Source organism: Pteropus medius, unplaced genomic scaffold, assembly GCF_902729225.1.
Source record: "Pteropus medius unplaced genomic scaffold, Ma_sr-lr_union100, whole genome shotgun sequence".
NCBI classification, from domain to species: Eukaryota; Metazoa; Chordata; class Mammalia; order Chiroptera; family Pteropodidae; genus Pteropus; species Pteropus medius.
Window position 1 is genome coordinate 16,401,924 of NW_024340849.1, and position 20,937 is coordinate 16,422,860.

General features: G+C 32.9%; 1 protein-coding gene across 1 annotated transcript in view; it reads right to left on the bottom strand.

The window, feature by feature from the left end:
• DCC (DCC netrin 1 receptor) overlaps nucleotides 1-20,937 on the bottom strand; it is a 983,855-nt gene that overhangs the window by 499,937 nt on the left and 462,981 nt on the right. Inside the window, exons 4-5 of the mRNA XM_039841340.1 lie at nucleotides 9,658-9,808; nucleotides 8,327-8,463 (exon numbers count right to left, since the gene is read on the bottom strand). Of these exons, the coding sequence (XP_039697274.1) occupies nucleotides 8,327-8,463; nucleotides 9,658-9,808 (288 nt within the window). The remainder of the gene's footprint in view (nucleotides 1-8,326; nucleotides 8,464-9,657; nucleotides 9,809-20,937) is intronic.

Here is a 20,937-nt window from a genome sequence, read left to right on the forward strand (position 1 = left end):
ATGTAGATAAAGAAATGTCATGCTTTACTCCCTAGTCTTTGAAAAGTGGCGAGTACAATGGACACTAACTCTTGCTAGCTTTACTTAAAACACTTCTTATTTAGTTTGTGTCCTAGCGCAGAGTCAAACTCCTTTTGGGATAATGCGTACTTCCGGGACTTTGGGACCACTGTGGCAGGCAACGGCCTCTGGGGCAGCTTTTCACCACTGTCAGCAATTCTCCTCTTTCTAAACCACAGATGGTCAATTCACCTTGCTGAGATGGTTAGGGCTAATTAAAATCATAGCCTTAGATTGCATTTTTAATGCTCTCAATTAGTACACAGCCTTTGCCTTTCCCTCTAGGGCCTCAACTTCCTCATATAAGAAAAAAAAATTAGATTCATAACTATCTCAAGGATAAATGCAAAACACTGTTTAAACTGTTTTCTCTGATGGAAGAGGGAGGAAGTGTAGAGGTCCACGAAGTAGGCATTCAAATAAATATTTGTGTAATGAATAAATAAATCCTACTACTAATCCCACCAGTATTTCCACATCTGAGTATAACTGCCATTGTGATACTAAATCATTTTATTACTAACAGTCTGAACTTACCATTTTTCATAATTTAATACATATATGCATTCAACGGAATCTTCTAAACATTGTTTTGGATAGAAATTTTGCACACTCTTAGGACAGCTGTGATCTCAGGTGAGGGAAGTAACTATAATAAGAAATCAACACAGTGATGAGAAGCAGCAGCTCACAGATCATTTTGAATTTTTAAAATTTAATTCTGCTTTATGCACTTGCATCCTACATTTGGGAACATATCTCTACATGAAAAAAACTCTTAATTAATTTCAATATGATCCATTTGGCAAGTACCTGGTAAAGGATGATCAATATAAACTTACCCAAGGCACTGCTTTTATGACTATGGTCATTAAATGTGATGTGTGAGAGGGTCACTGCTCATAAAGACTGATTACAGACAGACATGAACTTTAAGGACTGCTACTTAGGCAGAGGAGGTGATGTTGTAAGTTCAGGAGAACGTCATTCAAACAAAGAGTTGCACATCATTATAGGATAAATTTACCTTAATTGATATATTTTATAATAACTATTTCTCATTTATGGCTAAGAACCTTAGTCTAAAATCCAACATGAGAGATCCCTCAGCAAGTTTATAAAAGAGGTGATTAACACCTTAATGGGAGGTGAATGTGCCACTTACTTTCCAAACAAATGAATGGGTCTTTTCTCTACGTGGCCAATTACACGTGCTCAGAAATTAGCAACTAATGTTACATATATTTCAGTTAAAAAATTATAAAACTAAAGGACGTGCAAAAAAAAAAAAGGATATAAAGCCACATCGGTGTTTAATTATCACGATGCCTTTCATTACTAGACGCATCTGAGGGTTGATGGGGTGTGAATATTTATGTGCTTGTTGCAGTAAATTGAATTTATCTAAGAACTGATTTAGAAAAAAACTTAATTTCTTCATAGAATTGCAGCATACCATTTACAACGATAGGTTCTCAAACGAAAGGAGCAGCTTTTACTTAGAAATTACTAAATAAAGAGATGATGAAGATACTGCAGAAGAACTAAGTTAGGGAAACCTTAAATTTATAAGAATCTTAGAACACAAAACCTAGTGTATAAACAGATATATGTCTTTTGATTCATTGCCATTATAAGAAGCACTTTTTTTCACACTCCTGGGAATTTGAGATCGTCAGTACTAACAATATTAATAAATATTGGTAATATACTTCTCTATTGTAGCTCATGTCTCTATAAAACTGATCAAGAATCTTTTTAACAATATAATGCATAAAATAACTACTTTTCCTGTGGTTACATTAGTCTGCTCAGGCTGCCATAACAAAATACCTGGTGCCTGGGTGGCTTACACAACATCAATTTAATTTTCAAAGTTCTGCAGGCAGGAAGTCTAAGATCAAGGTGCCGGCAGGGTTGGTTTCTGGTGAGACAGTTTTCCTTGGCTTGCAGACTGTGCCTTCTCTCTGTGTCTCATGTGTCCTGTCTTCTGAATGCGTGCTCTGGGAGGTAGAGTGCTCTGATAGCTCTTTCTCTTCTCACGAAGGCACCATATCTATTGGATTAGAGCCCCATTCTTATGATCTCATTTAACCATAACTACCTACTTTCTTAAAGGTCCTATCTCCAAATACAGTAACATTGGAGATGAAGGCTACAATATATAAATCAATTCAGTCCATAACCATAGTCTGTGAAAAACCATGAGTATCAATGGAGAGTTTATGCAATATTTTGATAGAAAGTTAGATAACTTATGTAAAATATACATACAATTGTATTTCTTACATTTAAAGTTCACATAAACAAGAGAAAAAACCAAGAGTTTGAGTGGTCAAGATGCACAAGACATGGCATCTGTTTTGAAGTCTCTCACAATCTAGTTGGGAAGAAAGCATGCATAGGAGGCTGTAGAGGCACAGAGGAAAGTAAAAAATATAAAATGTTTCACATATTTTGATATCATCCTTGTAGCACAAACTTAATTTTTTGTCTATGTTTCTAAAGAGTACTGCCAAGGAAATTTCTGTGTACCGTTAGGACATCATTATACGAATTCTCCATGATTTATGAAAATTATGTAGGGTCCAGTGGTTGCTTTGTACATTTTATAGATGAGGAAAATTACTCATAAAGAGAGTGCATGGGATGTTTTAATATTTGTGGTATTTTGTTTTGTTTGTTTTTGCTTAATTTTGTAACTATGCTTTAGGCTTCTCATGAGGGCTGGAAGAGCATCTTATATATTTTTATTTCCCAGAACACACAGAGCTATCTCCTGCTATTCTGAAAAAAAAATAAAAAATAAAAATTGCAGATTACAGAGTTAAATAACTGGCCAAGATGAAACAGCTACTAAGGACGATTCAAACATCTTTCCATGTCTTTCCATTGCCTTTAAGATAAAATCTAATCACAATCGCAAAATACTGAGGATCCATAGCATTTTTCCAGTCTACCCTCGGATTGCCTTTGTGCCCAAAATCTTCAGTCACATGAAATCACTTGCCCTTTCACAGCCCTTGCTTTCTCCAAACCTTTACTTCCCCCTGCCCAGAATGCTCTCCCCTTGCCTCTCTGCCCAACCCCCTAACTTCCGTTCTCACATCTTCCTTGAATTCTTTACTCAGGGAACCTCTCACCTCCCTCTTAACCAATTGTTCTTTGTGTTTTTAGTAATTGCCTACTTCTTTTCTGTTTACCTAATGAGTCTTTGAGGCCTGCATCTGAGTCATATGCGCCTTTCTATGCCCAAAAGGTACTTGGCAGAGCACACAAAAGGCATTCAACTGTTGGTTCCTGCTTTACTACTAATGCTTTGGTTAAGGTATATATCTGGGACTAGAAACTGTAATTGGTTAGCTATATATTCAGCCATCTTTTTTACCATTCAAAAGCATTTTCAAAAGAAAGTGAGCTGATAATGTAGACTTTTCCATCCCACTACATTAAAAAATAATAGTTTTTAACGGGAATGTTTAATTTCCCCTATGCATCTTAATCTACTGTCTTCTTAACTCTCTTTTAAGATAATTTTTCTAAAACTTTCTGAATAGCTTAGCCTATTATCTAACCATTTCCAGAATCTGTACATTATTTAATGGTTGAGATAACCATATGCATTTTAAAGAATATAGGAATAGATTTTAGAGAGAAATTTCCTTAGAAATAGAGAATATATGTGTGTTGTATATATAAATGTATGTATTATATATATGCTTGTACATATATGTGTGTATATGTGTATGCATACACACATATATTATATATTTATTAAAATATAATTTAACATTCTAAATCTACTACCATTATGTTTAAAGAACGTCTTTGTGTAAGGTAGACATGCTCAGGTCAATAGAGCCCTTCTGAACACATACGTGACCCATGGACCCCTGTCTCTCACGGAGAAGTCTCAGGCACGAGTGACACTTCCTCAAAGGACTTCTTTTCAGAGGTGTTACCTGGGAGAAGTATAACCTCAAGCATCACGTGAAGTGATATGTGCCACTCATGCCGTAGATGTCAAGAATTCTTACATTTGGTTTCAAGTTTCCAATTATGTGCCACAGACTGATCTAGCAGTCTCATTTGTGTCCTACCTATGAGAGTTTGTGCCAATTCCAGTCAACGCTTCTCTAGAAAGCTGATAAGGCAAATAATCGAGAAAACCTACGCACAAAGGTAAACTTTTAATAAGATATTGTGCATATTGCTGCAGATTGCTGTAAAAGGAATTCTGGAATCTTTTCTGGAAAGTTAAAAAATGTTTTCATTTTCTCTTGGATGTCAGAGCTAATGGCTTCTACTGAAGGGTTAACTTTCCACATATCTCCTTTTGTGTGTGGATGAAAAGTACACAGAGCTTGTTCAAGGTCAGGGACTTTATTAGTTACAATATGCATTTATGCATTGATTTTTTCCTTCAGAAATAGTGATTATAATTCTTGAAGCAGAAAGCTGGACATTTGGAAAATAAGACTGGACAGAATACCGTTCTTTTTAAAAACACAAGAGTTTAAAAAAATCATCACGACACTAGTGATTTAAATAAAACGAGAGCTGGCAACACTATTCCGAGAGGCTCTTTCTACATACATCCTACTCTTCAGGACTTCTCCAGCCACTGCTGCTTTAGGTTCTGTCTTTTATGAGAGCAGAGACTATCAACTCTTCAAATCTTCAGAGCTTCCATATTTACATCCGATATGAAAAAAAATCTTACTCAGAAGACATTAGAGCAACTGATTGTATAAACGTGTAATTATACTAAAATCCTACTGAAGCCAGACTTCAAAACTTTTATAGCCTTCACAGAACCTAGTGCAGTCTATGTATTCAAAATATTAGCATAAATGGTTATTATTAAGAATAATATTAAGAGACATTAGCATAAATGGTTATTATTAAGAATACGTCCATCACCACATATTTGACCCCCGTACCCTTATCTATCTCTCACAATCCCCGCTTTCCCTCTGGTAACCACTAAACTATTGTCTGTATCTATGAGTTTTTTGTTTTTGTCTTGTTTGTTTGTTGCTTTCATTCATATCCCACATATGCATGAAATCATATGGTCCTCAATTTTTTCTGTCTGATTTATTTTGCCTAGTATGATTATCTCAAAATTTATCCATATTGTTGCAAATGGCAGTATTTCATCTTTTCTTATAGCTGAGTAATATTCCATTGTATATATGTACATTTTCTTTATTCAGCACAATGCAATATACACATGATATATTATTGAACTGTATACTTGAAACTTACAGAATTTTATTAACCAATGTCACCCTAATAAATTTAATTTTAAAAAGCTATAGTAATTTAAAAAGTACTTCTATAAAAGTATTTATATTTTATTTATTTTAGATAAGGTTGTCCTTAATCTTTTCTAACATAGATTTCTCTAAGAAGTTTAATTATTAGGGATCTTTCAATTTTAATTCTATAATGTAAATGCTTTAAATTATATTTAATGTATATCAGCTCTGAAACTCTTCAGAAAGACCACAGCATTTCTCTTTATTTTATTGTTTATAAAATAATATCCTATTTGAAATATCTATTAGTTCATGGAGGTTCACATTCAAAGCCAATCTAAGTACAAGAGAGAACTGCAAGTTGAAAGGCAAAATGAGTCTGATAAAATACATAATTAAAGCTTATAAGCATAAGCTTAAATTTCTTGTGGGGTTTTATCTTATGAAGAATTTAAATTATGCTTAAATTTGTAAAAATTATGAAAACTAAATTTGAATAACACTGATAATGAAGTTATTTTCTCTTCATCTTCCATTTAAAGAAAAAGTAATAAATTCTATTTCCATATAAACTCAGTCCTGCAAGATAAGTTCAACTTTATATCAGAATAGTCAAAAAGACTATATCAAAAATTTTATTATATCAACATTCATTTTGAAGCCTGTGTAAAATAGTTAAACCAGTATTACAACCACCTCCTGAATTAAATCATGACTTTTACAATAGTTATAAATAGTTATAATAGTCTGTAGAAAACCTTTCAAATGTATACCCAAGTACCAAGGGGATTCAAAAAAAAAAAAAAAAAGACCCAAGATATAAACACGGCTCCATCTATTTTTTAAAAAATTAATAATTCTTCTCATTTACAGATTTGATATGTAATATGTATAGGTTTTGAAAACAAGGTGGTTCATTTAGAATAAAAATATAAGTCTAAAGGCAACAAAGCCAACAGCCATAAAGAAAAAGACTTGGTACCCTATAGAAGATATAAAAATAAATAAAAACAACAACAAAATACACAGATGGAACATACACAGCATAGTTACTATTCTTCTCATACAAAGAGTTCCTACGGATCAACAAAATAAATATTTCAATAAATGTATGAAGGTAAAAAGAGACTGATAACCAACTCACAAAATATAAAATGCTAATGTCCAGTAAAACTATAAAAAAGAAATCTAAGTTTAATAAGCATTCAAATCAGAACAAATTTATAAAATTTTAGATAAGCAAAGTTAGGAGGCTGAGGAAGAAGGCAGCTTTTTGAAGAGGGACAAATTCCTACACTGCTGGTGAGAGTATAACCATTTCTGCAATACTTTTCCTGAGGATATGAGCAAATAAATAACAAATATATATTCTTAGCAAGGATAATCAACACAGTGACTTTTTAAAAATGAAACTTGAAAACGAGATAATTCTCAATAATAAAGAACTGGAGAATGTACACACATGCACAGGAACACACAGAGGAAGATGTCGTGAATGTTGGTATGTGTGCAAATATGTATGTCTGTACACATATTTCATGACTAGTATAGTCTCAGAAATCAGAATTTACATGCATTTGTCTTAGATATCAATGAAGTATTACATGTCTGAATATTGTGCACTTATTTGATATAAAATTTGACCTCGCGTATTCACAATTAGAGGTTTACCTATGATCACTATAAATTCTAGCTCATTCCATAACTGCATTTGCCTTATGATCAGTAATACACATTACAAGGTAATTTCTATGGTAGCCATTCTATGTTACTGTACATTGATGGTATAATTGTAAAAGTTATTTGCTTCAACAAAAAATTTCCATATGAGTAAATAAAATTGTTGTCATTTTAAAGACAGATGATATTTTAGTTAGAATAACACTATCTCTAAAACCAAAGAATTAAAGTCCTTTGCTGATATTAGTTGAATATTTATGGTTTGATTAAAGAACAAACAACTTCTCACCCATCACGTATATTATTACCTTGTCCGCAGATGAAAGCATTTTCTAAATAAACTTTAAATCTAGAAAAGCAAAATAGATAGCTTAATAATATTACGTTATAGCCTAGCAGATAAAATCAGTGTACTATTCCTTTTCATTTTTACTGAATAACTTTTAAAGAACTTATAATTTTTCCTGGACTGTTTACGAGGTAAAAAGATTTATTCTAGAAGAAAAATATCTAATGACTGTTAGATGATTTTTTGTTGTTACAGGAAAAAACAATTGAAATCCAAATGTTAAGGTACTTTCTCCAAACTGCAAAATTCAAATGAAACTGGCTAAAAGAATTCTAGAGCAGATGACAAAATATGTGTTTGTTTGAGTGAGTACCTACCACATAAAAGAATAATTAATGTGCAATGACACACGGTGATCCTACCTTTCTGAATGATATGAACCTACCCATGCCCCTTAAATTTCTTTAAATTACATTTTTGCCATGCAAATTTTCTTTAGATTTAGTTGATTTTAATGGTTCACTTTCAATGTAGCATCCACAGCATTTCCATACTAACCAAACAATTTCATCAACGCATCTGAATTTACTGTCAGATACCCTGTCATCTCAAATGACAACTGACTTTTCCATTCAAGTGCATATTTTTAATGTAATTTATTGCATTAATTTCTTCACTTATTTTCCCCAGATAATATATTTTGCAACCTCTCATTTGTTATTTAACACATTTGTTAAATAACACATTTTACACATTTGTTAAATAATAGTTTTTGGTAGGTTTCAGTTATATCAATGGAATAATTAGCTGAAAGAGCGATGAATCTGGATTTTAATCAATGAGCAAGTATTCAAACACTGCATTTAACCTCTATGCAATTAATCAGAGTAGAGCAAGAATATGTGTAGAGTACTGAGACTTTGCAATTTCCCACTAATAAACATAAGAAGCAATTTGGCAATAAACACTTAAAGTGTCAGAGTAATATACTTTGAACGGTACAATGTAAACTCATCTCAAGCCATTAACTTACCCAAGACGTTAAGCTCTGCAGAGGCACTAATATTCTCATTTTTATATGTGACAACGCAGGTGTAAGTTCCACTGTCATCATCTGTCACATTAGATATAAGCAAGTTGCTTCCACCCAACAAAGAATACTTTCTGGACCTGTAAGACATAAGGCATATGAAATTAGAGAGTAGATTAACATATATGTTTATCAGGCATGGTACTCAGAGATTTAAATAAGCTCCATGAAAGCTCAAATTATAAAATTGGAGAGCAACTCTATTATCATGGGGTTTGATAACATCACATTTATTAGTCAAAAATTCATTCAAGTAAACTACTCCCATTGGAAGTCTGTGTAGTGATCGAAGAAATGAAGTAGATTACTCTTGAAGCTAATGTTAGTACTGAGAAAAAAATTACAGATAATCTAGTCCAGTTTTCTCTTTTTGAAAACTCCAAGGTCCATAGAAGTGGTTCCCCACAGTGGAAATCAATCCAATTTAGTAATCTTTGTACAAAATCACATTTCATACTTCACCAAAAATGCCTAGGTATAGTCAGAGAACACATCTTGACATGCTGAAGATGCAACTGGATTTCTTGAATGCTTTAATATTCTCAGTATTGTGATATCATACCACGTACTGTTATATAAATAAATATTTGAAGTAGATGAAATTTAAAGATTAACATATTGTCCATAAACCTATCTCATCATAGAAAATAAATGTGTTAAAAAGGAGTATGCCAGACCTCAAAAATCAATGAAATTAATTTCTTAAGTGAAATCCACTTAATTAAAATGGCTCAGACTAAGTGTACCATTCTGTTAAGAGTTTGCTTTCTAACTATGCCTAGTATTAATGTCCAGTAATTTGAAGCCAGTCAAGTTCTCCACCTGCCTTATCTAAAATATTTGTTATAACTTAGATGAAGAGAGCTATAACTGGAGCTAAAAAAAAAAAAAAATTGCACAGACTCTATATATTTGAATGCTGTGTGTTTGAATTCAGGTAATTTTGGTTTCTTAAGAAATATTTCACTCTCTATACTACTTCCTTAGGATTAGATCTTCCAAAATATCTTTGTTGAAGACCTTTTGGGCAGGTCCATCTCAATGGTAACCCTGGCTTGCTGAATTTCCTTTCATAATTGATCTTATGGATTTTGACTCTGGTCTCCGCTCTTTTAATTCCAGTGGGTAAATATCTTTCATTTACTGAATAATGTCAAGGAATGTGAGAAAATGGTCAATTATTATCAAAAACCCTTGTATTTCCAGATACCTATATCAAATTAGAAAAAAATAAACAGTAACATATATTTCATAAAGTCCTTAATTTATAATACCTGAGTTGGACGACTTCGTCTCCTCGTAACCAGGTAAAACTCGGGGGAGGATAGCCAGAAACGCAACACTCTAGAACGGCCTCTTTTCCTTCGATAGCTACTACATTGGATGGTCTTTGCAGAAAATACAGCTGCCTATGCAGTCCTGGGTCTGTGGGTGAAAACACAGGATCACATCTTTTATGAAAAGCACTACAATGATAAAAGATGTAGCTCAGTCCATTTTTTTTCCTTAAAAAGACATTGTAATGGATAGGAAAGACAAAAAAAAGGAAAATACCAATGAAACTTATGAAATAAACTCCTAAAAGAGTTTTTCCATCCCTAGTTTCTAGAATTATGACATTAGAATATTCATAGCTATGGATGACATCATGGTATAAGGCAAAGGGAAAAGGTAGTCACTAATCTGAGTTACAAGCTTTGTTGATTTATCCTCATTAGAGAACAAGACAGTATTATCAGTAACTTTTCTAAATGTTATCATCCAAATCTTTTTGCCATAGTGTTTGCTTTCCACTAATATCTATTCCATTTCCTCCCGCTTTGTTTATTGCTTCTATGGACTGGGAAATAAGATAAACATTTTAGAATTATGTTAAATAACATACAAGTACAGAGGCAGAATATAGAAGGTACTGAGAAAATATCTCTGTCTTCAAACAACAGAAGTCACAGTAGTTTCTTAGAACAGTAAGTCTGGCTGTTTCCAAGCCTTCTGTTTATTTTTAATTTTTAACAACTTCACAAATGCTGAGTTTGTCCCTAGAGCTGAGACTCTGGGTAAATGAAGATCTCCTGTATCCTTCTACTTCACCTGATGCGTTTTATAGCTCTCTATATACGACTTATTCATTTTTACTAGCTGGTAACTTGAACAGTGTCTATTTAGTCTAAGGACTCGTTCCATTCACCTTGGAACTCATTTGATCTAAACTTGCTAAGATTGTATCGGGTGGAATAAGGGGGGGAAAAATCACAAAATTTTTAGCTCAGGGTTCAACACTCAAGAGGAAACTTTGTGAGAGTTAAGAGCTTCTCCTCCACTTATCATATTAATCCCATTCCTCTTGCCTGGGACACACCAATAGCAGCCTAATGGTTAGGTGGGCTTGAAGGAAATTCTCCCATCTGTAGTAACATTCACTGACCTGACCTGCTGACTAAATTTCTATCACTCAAAGTTCATTCACTTAAGATAAAATGCTAGATTTCCAGGTCCCCATTAAAATCCACATCCCTCTATGAAGGTTTAATTTAGGCTATTTTCAACTTAATGCATGAAATGTAATTAGTGTGTAATTAATTGGTCATTTTGCAAACTCAAAGCAAAATCTTAAAGCAAAGAAAATGAGGCAATGAAATCTTAAAAACTAAGATTGGAATGGACAGAGAATTGCCAAAGGAGGTTAGATCCAACTAACTATAGGGGGTCATAGTGTGGGCTACGGCTGATCAGAGAGGAAGAGAGGTGAGAGGAGATCTGGGATATAAAATAACACTGTCCTTAGTCATCCTTGGCCTGACCTAACTCCACATAAGTTGATCACAGATAAATAAAAGAACACTGATTCTCTAGTTAATAATTGAGACAGTAATTGTCATTTAAAGTACTCTTGGCATGAAAAAAGAGAAATTCACACTTTCTCTGTCTTCTCACATCTGTTTCTGGTTGTTAAAGCAACAAAAATAAATGTTCTTCACAATGAAAATATTGAAAGAATTTTCTAAATGTGTTAATCCTTCTTAAACCAATATTGTAAAAAATGTCTTGAAACTTAAAAATTGTTGGTGTTATGTGTCATTTCCCTTCTTGACGTGACCTTTCAAATCAAATGAAAATGGTCTGAAGGATAATATTGCTTAAAAATAAATTTCCTGAAATAGAGCCCCCAAATTTGCAATTATAAATAGCTGCCATTATAATGGAGGCCTATCCATTTGCATGGTTTCTTTCATTCCCTGCTCCTAACAGAAATGTCTCAGCTATATACACAGAACAATGCTATACTATATATTATAGTATACCACGTAACATACTATAGTATACTATACTATAATACTATCCATAGAAAACATCAAATAAGAATAATGTAATTTGATCTTCTAGGTAAAAGAAATTTTACCTGAGACCTATGTGCAATACTACCTACTTATCCATGAAAGAGCCAACAATTCGACTCGAACTATTATATTTTCTTTTATCAGAAAACAAAATCATGTAACACAAAATGATTATTTTTTTAAATGTTCCTTTATATTTTTGTTTTAATTTGTCAAAAATTAAATTAATAGTACAGAATTCCCATATCCCTGGATATTAATTTAATTTAGTTCTCTATCCCTGGACATTCATTTTTCCATATAATTAACATCTTACATTAGTGTGGTACATTTGTTACAATTAATGAACTGATACCGGTACATTTTTAATAACTAAATTCATAATGTACATTAAGGTTCACTGTGTTGGATAGTCTATGGATTTTGACTAATGCATAATATCATGCATCCAACATTATAGCATCACATAGAATGGTTTCACTGCCCTAAAAATCCCGATCCTCAACTATTCATCCCTCCTCCACCAACCCTATCTCAAAGCATAGGCAATCACTGGTCATTTTGCTATTTCTATAGCTGTGCCTGTTCCAGAACATGATCTAGTTGGAATTATACAGTATTTAGACTTTTGAGATTGAGTTATTTCATGTAGCGATATGCACTTAGGGTTCCTCCGTGTATTTTTGTGATTTGATAGCTCATATATTTTTATTACTAGATATTATTCCATCGTCTACATTACTACAGTTTATCCATTCACCTTTTGAAGGATGCCTTGATTGCTTTGAGGTTTTGGTGATTATGAACAAATTTGCCATAAACGTCCATGTGCAGATTTTGGTCTGGACATAACTTTTCAACTCAGTTGGGTAAATACACTGGAGTGCAATTACTAGGTTGTATGGTAAAACTATGTTTATATTTGTAAAAAACTCCCAAACTATCTTCCAAAGTGGCTCTGCAATTCTGAAATCTCACCAGCAACAAATGAAAGTTCCTGTTGCTCCACGTTCTTATAAGCATTTGGTATGGTCATTTTTTGAATTTTAGCCATTTTGATAGGTGTCAAGAGATATAATTGTTTTAACTTGCAATTCCCCAATGACATATGATGTTAAGCACATTCCATTTACTTAGTTTCTACCTGTATATCTTCTTCAGTGAGGTGTTGGTTCAGATCTTTTGCCTGATTTGTAATTGATTTGTTTGTATTCTCATCATTGAGTTTCAAGTGTTTGTTGTATATTTTGAATACAAGTCCTTTATCTGATGTTTGTTTTGCAAATATTTTCTCATTCTGCGGCTCATTTTCTCATTCTCTTAGCATTGGCTTTTTGCATAGCAGAAATTATTAATTTTCCAAAGTCCAACATCAATTTTCTTTTTATGGACTGTTCTATAGGCAATGTATCTAAAAATTCATTTTCAAACCTAAGGTCACCTAGATTTTTCTCACGTTATTTTCTAGAATTTTATAGTTTTCTGTTTTACATTAGGGTTTGTGATCCATCTTGAGTTAATTTTTGCAAAAGGTATAAGCTCTGCGTTTAGATTTTTTTTTTTTTTGCATACTGATGTTCAATTGTTTCAGTACCATTTGTTGAAAACATTACCCTTTCTCCATTGACTTGATTTTTATCCCTTGTCAAAAATCACTTAGCAATAGTTGTGAAGGTCTATTTCTGGAAGCTCTAGGTTGTTTCATTGACCTATTTCCCTATTATTTTGACAATATAATACTATAGCTCTGCAATAAGCCTTGATGTCAAGCAGTGTGTATCTTCTGCTTTTCTTCTTTGGTATTGTGCTCACTATTTTGGATCTCTTGTTTTTCCACATAAACTTTAGCATCAGTTTATTGAGATACATAAAATAACTTGCTGGGATTTTGATATTTTAAAATATCAGTAATTCAGGCATCACTGGGCTCACATTGCTACAAAAGAACAATCTGCTATTGCTTTTTTAGACAGAGCAAGTATTCTAGATTACTTCTATCTTGACCTGGCATATTTCAGTTATGTCTATCATCTTTGTAGCTCCATAGGCACTAAAATTTGTGACTCCGATCATTTCTCCAAAGATATTTCTCTGTAATTATCTAATCTAATAAATTATAATGTTATAGAAGTTCCAAAAAAAAGCTAATAGAAAACATTTTAATAGGAAATAGTTCATATGTTTCACAACATATTAAATATGATCACAAATTGTTTGAGTCCTCCAATCCAGAATTAATGGTCTAGTTCCCTATCATTTAAATCTGGCCTGTATATTGCTTTGACTAATAGACTGTGGTAAGTTATACTGTAGGAGTTCCGGAGCCATGTCTTTTTTCATGTCTTTTTCTGAGACTATGATGTTAGTCTAGCTAACTGAAGGAAGAGAATAACTGAGTCCCCAAACTAAAAGCTGGTACCAACTGACAGAAGACTGAGTGAGGCCATCTTGAATCTTCCATCTCGGCCAAATGTACATGAGTGAATCAAAATAAAACCATCAGAGAAACTGTGAGGATAAATAAATAGCTATTTTAAGTCACTAAATTTTGGAGTGGTTTGTTACACAGCAATAGATAACTGAAACGTAAACATGAAAATGAAAACAAACCTATCCCAGCAATTTAAATTACTAAGTAACCACTTTTGTGCATATTTTTTCAGTTTGATTTTTGGTTTCTCCTTTTGTACTATTAGGGTAATTTTGGTTATATACAGAGACATTATTAAACTTGACATCTGCTTTATTTTTCTCCTTTAAAATGTGACTTTTTAAAAGTAGCATCAAGAAAACGTACTTATGTTTGAAAATAAGGAGGATAGTAATATTATTGAATGACAAAACACAGGATAAACATTTAAGAGCAAATAAGTTTTACCTCTAGGCTCCATAATAGCATAGATGAAAAAGTCCTGGGAACAGTGAAATTGAAATTCTAGGTCATGACTTTGTGAACTAAATTGATTTTAATGGAACTATGATGGAAGTGGTAATTAGTCATAAAAATCATTTTTGTTCTCACTATATGGGCACTAACTAGTCAGATCCAAATAGAGTTATTCAGCTAATAGAACATAACAAATTTTTTTCCAGTGAATTAATAAACGTGATTTAATCATAGGAAATGGCATCAGAATACCAATTTGTAATGTTCTATTTCTTAAATTGTGCGACAGGTACACAAATGGTCATTTTATTTTTATTCCTTAAACTGTACCTATGTTTCATATACTTCCAGGTATGTGTACTCTATTTTAAAATAAAAATGGGAAGAAAGTGCAACAGTAGATTCTAGAAAACATATCTAACAATAGCTTTAAAGTCAATTCAGCAAAATTAGATATTTTTCTAATGTCAAATTTTTATATTAAAAATTCCAATAACAAACCTTTTAAATATGATGCTTATGGAAGTAAATGCATAAAATCACATACCCATTTTTTTTTTCTAAATGGATTACAAGCAGTTGTGATTTGCTTGGACTAAAATCCAGTCTAGCTTTTTCATGTTTGGGGGAAAATGTTAGCCTGATTCTCTGAAGTGATCTCATTGTCATCCTGGTGGCAGCATAGCTAATCCTCCTCAAAGAGGAAAAAGGTAGTAGGTAAATAAAAGGAAGAGTCATGGCAATGGTACTGATCTCTGACATACACGGACGGCATTAAAATGTAGAAACACCTTGTGCTTACCCTTCCCTCCCTTTTTTTCTCCCTTCGTTCTGTCCTTTCCTTTTAAAATTTTTTTAATGGAAAATTTGGCCTACTTGAGCTTAATCTGTTACCTGAGTTAGAAAAGACTGATCTACAATCATTAGGAAAATAAAATGATGTAAACAGTGGATCTCAAACTGTCTGATCTCAGGAACCATTTGTATTCTTAAAACTTAGTATCGAGGACCCCAAACAACTTTTGCTTATGTAGGTTATAGCTATAAATATTTACTATCTTAAAAATAAAAACTGAGAGATTTAAAATATTTATCCATTAAACATTTATTTACATATCACCAAAAATAAGAAAAAACCTCTATTTTCCAAAATAAAAATATTAGTGAGAAGAGCAATAGTACTTCATAGTTTTGTAAATTTTTAAATGAGTGTAGACTGCTGTGTTACTTTCTGCATTTGCTTTGTTCTGATATGTTGATTTGGCTGAATTGCATGAAAATAATCTGACTTCAAACAGATAAATAGTTGGAAAAAAAGAGGCATATTTTAATAGCATTTCCAGATAACTGTAGATTGTATCCTTTAACTGTACACCAAAACTCAATAAGTAGTTTCTTGAAAGTTAGTTGTCATGTGGAATCTGACACCAAATCGATAAATACTTTATGTTAAGCTATATAAAAATCTATTGGTCTATCTTGCATTTTGAATACATCTTTTACCCATGCATGATTTTGTCACATCAATCAATGGGCATTTGGAGTGGTACACTGAATTAGAAAGATCTTCCAAATGGTGACACATTTCATTATCCACTATCAAAAAAATCTAATTTGTTACTATCACCACCAATCCCATCAAAAGGCCTTTTAATGTTACAAAGCTGTCAAGCTCCCAGTGGTGGATACAAGTTTTCCAAATTTCTAATTTAACCTAAAAGCTTGAATTTATCCTTGGCAGCAAATACTATTTTCTTTGAATCGACTGGCTCACTTCATTCATTTTCGAGAAAATGTCTAACTGGGACCCAAGTCTGTTTTTCTGTTGATTGTCCTTTCAAGTAAAAATGGTGTTCCATGAAAACAAAACAAAACAAAAAAACAGCAAATTCAACTTTTAACTCAAATAATCACAGAAGTGTTTATCCCTCAGAAACCACTGTACTTTGGTATTCTACATCTGTATTTCCCATGTTGGCACGCAGACTATTCAAAAGGTATATATTTAAGGACTGAGATTTAATAATTAATAATTTTTACTACTTCATCAAAGACATTTTAAGTCAGTATAGTGAAAAAATACAAAACAATAAAATAATATTATCATTAAAATAGATTTCATCTCACAGATCCCCTGAAATCAACTCAAGAAATGCCATAGGACCATACTTTGAGAACTGATATAGACACAGTATCAACAAGTTAGACATTAAAGAAGTCTATTTCCCCTTAATATGGGAACAGTTTTGCATCTTTCAAATAGAAAGTGGTAAATATACTTCCTCCTCCTCATCATCATCAATATCATCATTTTGTATTTAGAAAGGCAATATAAAACTTAAATATTTCCAATCACTGTCTTTGAGCAACAGATTATTAAAAATTAACAAGCATTTCAGATCATATAACTCGACACATTCACCTAAACTTCACATATTCAGAAATAAAAACACAACTGTCTTCAGCGCCCATATCTTAAAGAGGCATGGGGAAGCCACACTAGCGAATGTGGAGACAGTATTTTCTGTTTAAAGACATTTATCGAAAAAAAAGTTTCTAGTAGACGTTACACCGGACTAATTAATTGAGTCTATGAGGCCAGCTGAAATCTATATTTGACTCTCTGCTGTTACAAGTTTTCTCAAATGCCTTGGGACCACATAATTTTTACTTTCTTCATAATAAATGAGCGTGTTAACTATATAAATTACGCAAGCTGGGAAATGTTTTAGAGTAAAAGATAACTCTGCTTATATTATTCTAAGACATGAGGTAGGACTGGAACTATACTGGGCAAACTGGAATGTACGCACATACTGTGATGACAATGGCTCTCTTTTAATGGGGCCATTTCCCTGAACTATTGTTTAGAAACATCAACATTAAACTTTCAGGGCTGAATCTAAAGAATAACTGAGGCACAGGGAAATTTAATTCTGAACTGTTGGCATCGGTGTTAGCAAGAAAAAAAAAATATTGTTTTCCACAACTTAATATTTGTCTTCCTTAAAATAACCAGTACTTGCTTTTCATTTTTATGCTTTCTGAATGTAAAATCTTTTTATCCAATTGAAAATGAAAGGGCACTGCAGGCTACCATGGGGCATTTGTTTTGATTTTTCCCAGGCATAAGAGTTACAAATTAATTTAACCTCACAGAGCTAGTTTCCTCTCCTCATCCTCAGTGTCAAGCTAACCTATCATTCACCTGCTGACTCCTTAGCCATCCCCCTTCTAGTTTTGTTTTGGGAAATTCAATAGGTGCAGTGTGCTTTTAAACACAGGTATGTACTATCCAGAAACACTTCATTTTATTGCACTTCTCTTTATTTCGCTTCCCAGGTGATGCATTTTTTACAACCTGAAGGCAAGACCCTCCACTAGCAAGAAGATTATGACTCATGTTATTGCGATACTTGCTTTATTGCAGTGGTCTGAAACAGAACCCACAACAACTCTGCAATATGCAGTATGTAATATGCTCAGAGTGAAAAATTCCATGGAACTTTTTTTAACTCTGTGTTTAGAGCGTCTTTATTAAAAACCTGCCTAATCCAAACTGATCGTAGGAATCAAAATTTATTTAATAAAAAATGGCCGAAAGCCAAAGAGCTTTGAACAGAAGGGGCAGAGGGAGCTATTTCTCAGGAGCTATTATTCATCACTCTATGATTCTATTACTTTCCTTCCTCATTTACACCAATTCAGTACTAAAAATGACATCCCCTCTCTGTAAATATTTCTACATCTGTTCATATTTCCTCTTTCTTTCTCCATGTACACACACATATTGCTATTTGTAGTTAGAGTTTAGAGGGAGAGAGGGAATCATCTATTCTTATCACTGGCATATGGCCATATCTCTCTGTCTCACAGGCAAATTTTGAGTCTATCAGTTTCATTTTGTAGCAGGTCTGAAGGAAATGATTTTTCATTTATAGAATTTTTCAAAAAAAATTTTACAACTGACAGCAGTATTTCAAAAAACAAATGTTGCTATTATGAGGTGTCAAAGTTAGTTTAGAGAAACCAGAAATCTTCATAATGTACATAAATTATAAAGCAGTATTTAAAACTTTCCAGAAAAGTAGTAGATATTTTTTATTCTAACTCTCATTTTAACTGAAGAACCATAAGTATTTGAAATATTTATTTGGCCACTGTTGAATCAATAAAGATGTGCCCATAACTCATGACTAAATATGTCTCTCTCTCTCTTTTTTTTTTTTTTATGTCCCAGGAATAAACTGATGCAAAACAAGACCAGAGAAGGAAGCTCTACACATCCTTTCATTAATTTTTGACTTCTGCATTCAAAGGTTACACATTTGGCTTCTACACACCCTCTGAGAAGTCCTCTTCAGTCACTCACTCAGGGCTGCTAACAGTCATATCCCTAGTAAATGCAGAGCTAACCATTTGTCAGCTTCAATAGACTCTTGAGAAAAGACAGGCTTTCTCTTTTTCAAGAAATCTTCTTTCCTGCATGTGGAGAGCAATCCCAAGGACATCGTTTTTGCCTGTGACCTTATATGAAAAAGCAGCCTACCAGAGAATGGGAGTTAACAGGAGAGAGTATAATCAATATCTAACATCACTCAAGATCAAGGATGAAAATAGAAAAAAACTAGTGGATTTAGTGAGTGGGAGATCACTAATGACATCAGAATGACAGATATGCTAAAAAAAAAAAAAAGTAATAGGCCCCCAGTATTCCAAGGTCTCTCAATTTGGAATTCTGAGCATTGCTGATGTCCTCCCAAAAAGCACTAAAAGATGAAGACTATTTTTTAATTCAAAAAACAAACAGAAATTATTTATTTACCCACAGTAAGTCAACTTAGGCTTACCAGCATATTAGACTGTTGCATCTGAGTGGAATATCATCAACATCATGTTAAACACTGGTTATCTCAGTTATCCAACACTGGTTAAAAGACCTAACCTACAGTAACTAATTTCTACATAGCATGATAGTCCATTGGTTTCTGTGCTCTGTCAGGCCCTGGTTATCAAAGAAGGCAAGCTAAAGTTATCATCTGGGGGTGCATGGGCACACCATTACATAGAACTCGATCAGTTCACTGCATGGTCAACACTACACAATAAAGAGAATCCTAGGAATCCTATCTTTTTTTGGTGTGCTTTCTGTGACAACGTAAAACAACTTAAAATTGTTATTTGTTTGCTTTAACTTAAAGTAAGACCATCTCATATTTAATGATATTGGTTTTTGACCCTCAGTTGCTGTGTTTCAGCATGGCCTTATGGTTTTTAATAATTAGAGTTTGTCTAGCAAACTTGAACTCTTAAACACTGGGAGTATAAAGACAGAGTTGGGGATGAATGTAAATTGTAATAACAAATGAGATCCTTGGTATTGAGAAGATTCAGAAAGACTGATCTAGTCCAACCTCCCCTCTCAAAAGATAATGAAACTAAGTAAGAATTTTAGAGATTCGATGAGTTGATAACGGCTAATAAAGATCAAATACCAGAAGCCTTATTTATTTGCTAACTCCATCTCTAAGCCATGCCTCTTGAGGTATTTCATACAGCAAAATAAATGATGTTAACAGAAAGATAAGGGTGGAAATCATGGAACAATGAGTTACTAGAGAAGAAATAGTTGGAGTAGACTCTGGCATTTAATAGATAAAAAAAAGAAAATGCAGAAATTAGACAGTACTATCAATAAATAGCACAAAAAAATGTAACTAAATAGCAGTAGATAAATGAATACTTAGATACCCACAATCAAAATCTAGTAATTTATTATCAGAGAAATAATCTTGACATGAAAATCAAATTCTTTAAGACTAGAATCTCTAAAATGCTGAAGTAATTATAATAGCTATGGAGGACTTGCCATTTCCAGGCATTGTATTCAGCCTATTAAATTAAAACTTCATAACCAACCTATGAAATATATGCTATTACACTCTGCATTTTGCAAGATGAATAAATTAAAACTTAGATTAAATAACTTGCCCTAAACTGCAAAAGTTTGTAAGTGGTACAAACCAAGATGTGTACTTAGTCTGGTGCTAGATTCCATGCTTTTAACAACTTATAATAATAGTTCAAAAGTTGAGAATTTTAAATATTCATTAATTGATCATTAACTCAATATGAACTGAATCCACAAAAATGAATTGTAACAGTTCACATTCTGACCCTTCCATGCAATCTGGATTAAATTTGTTATAAAATTAGGAAAAATGAATTTCACGTGGTTTAAATATAATATGGTCTTATCCTTCATTCTTTTCTAAATACAGATAACAGAAAAGCTCAAGAAATCACCTTATCCAATTTAGATCTATAAG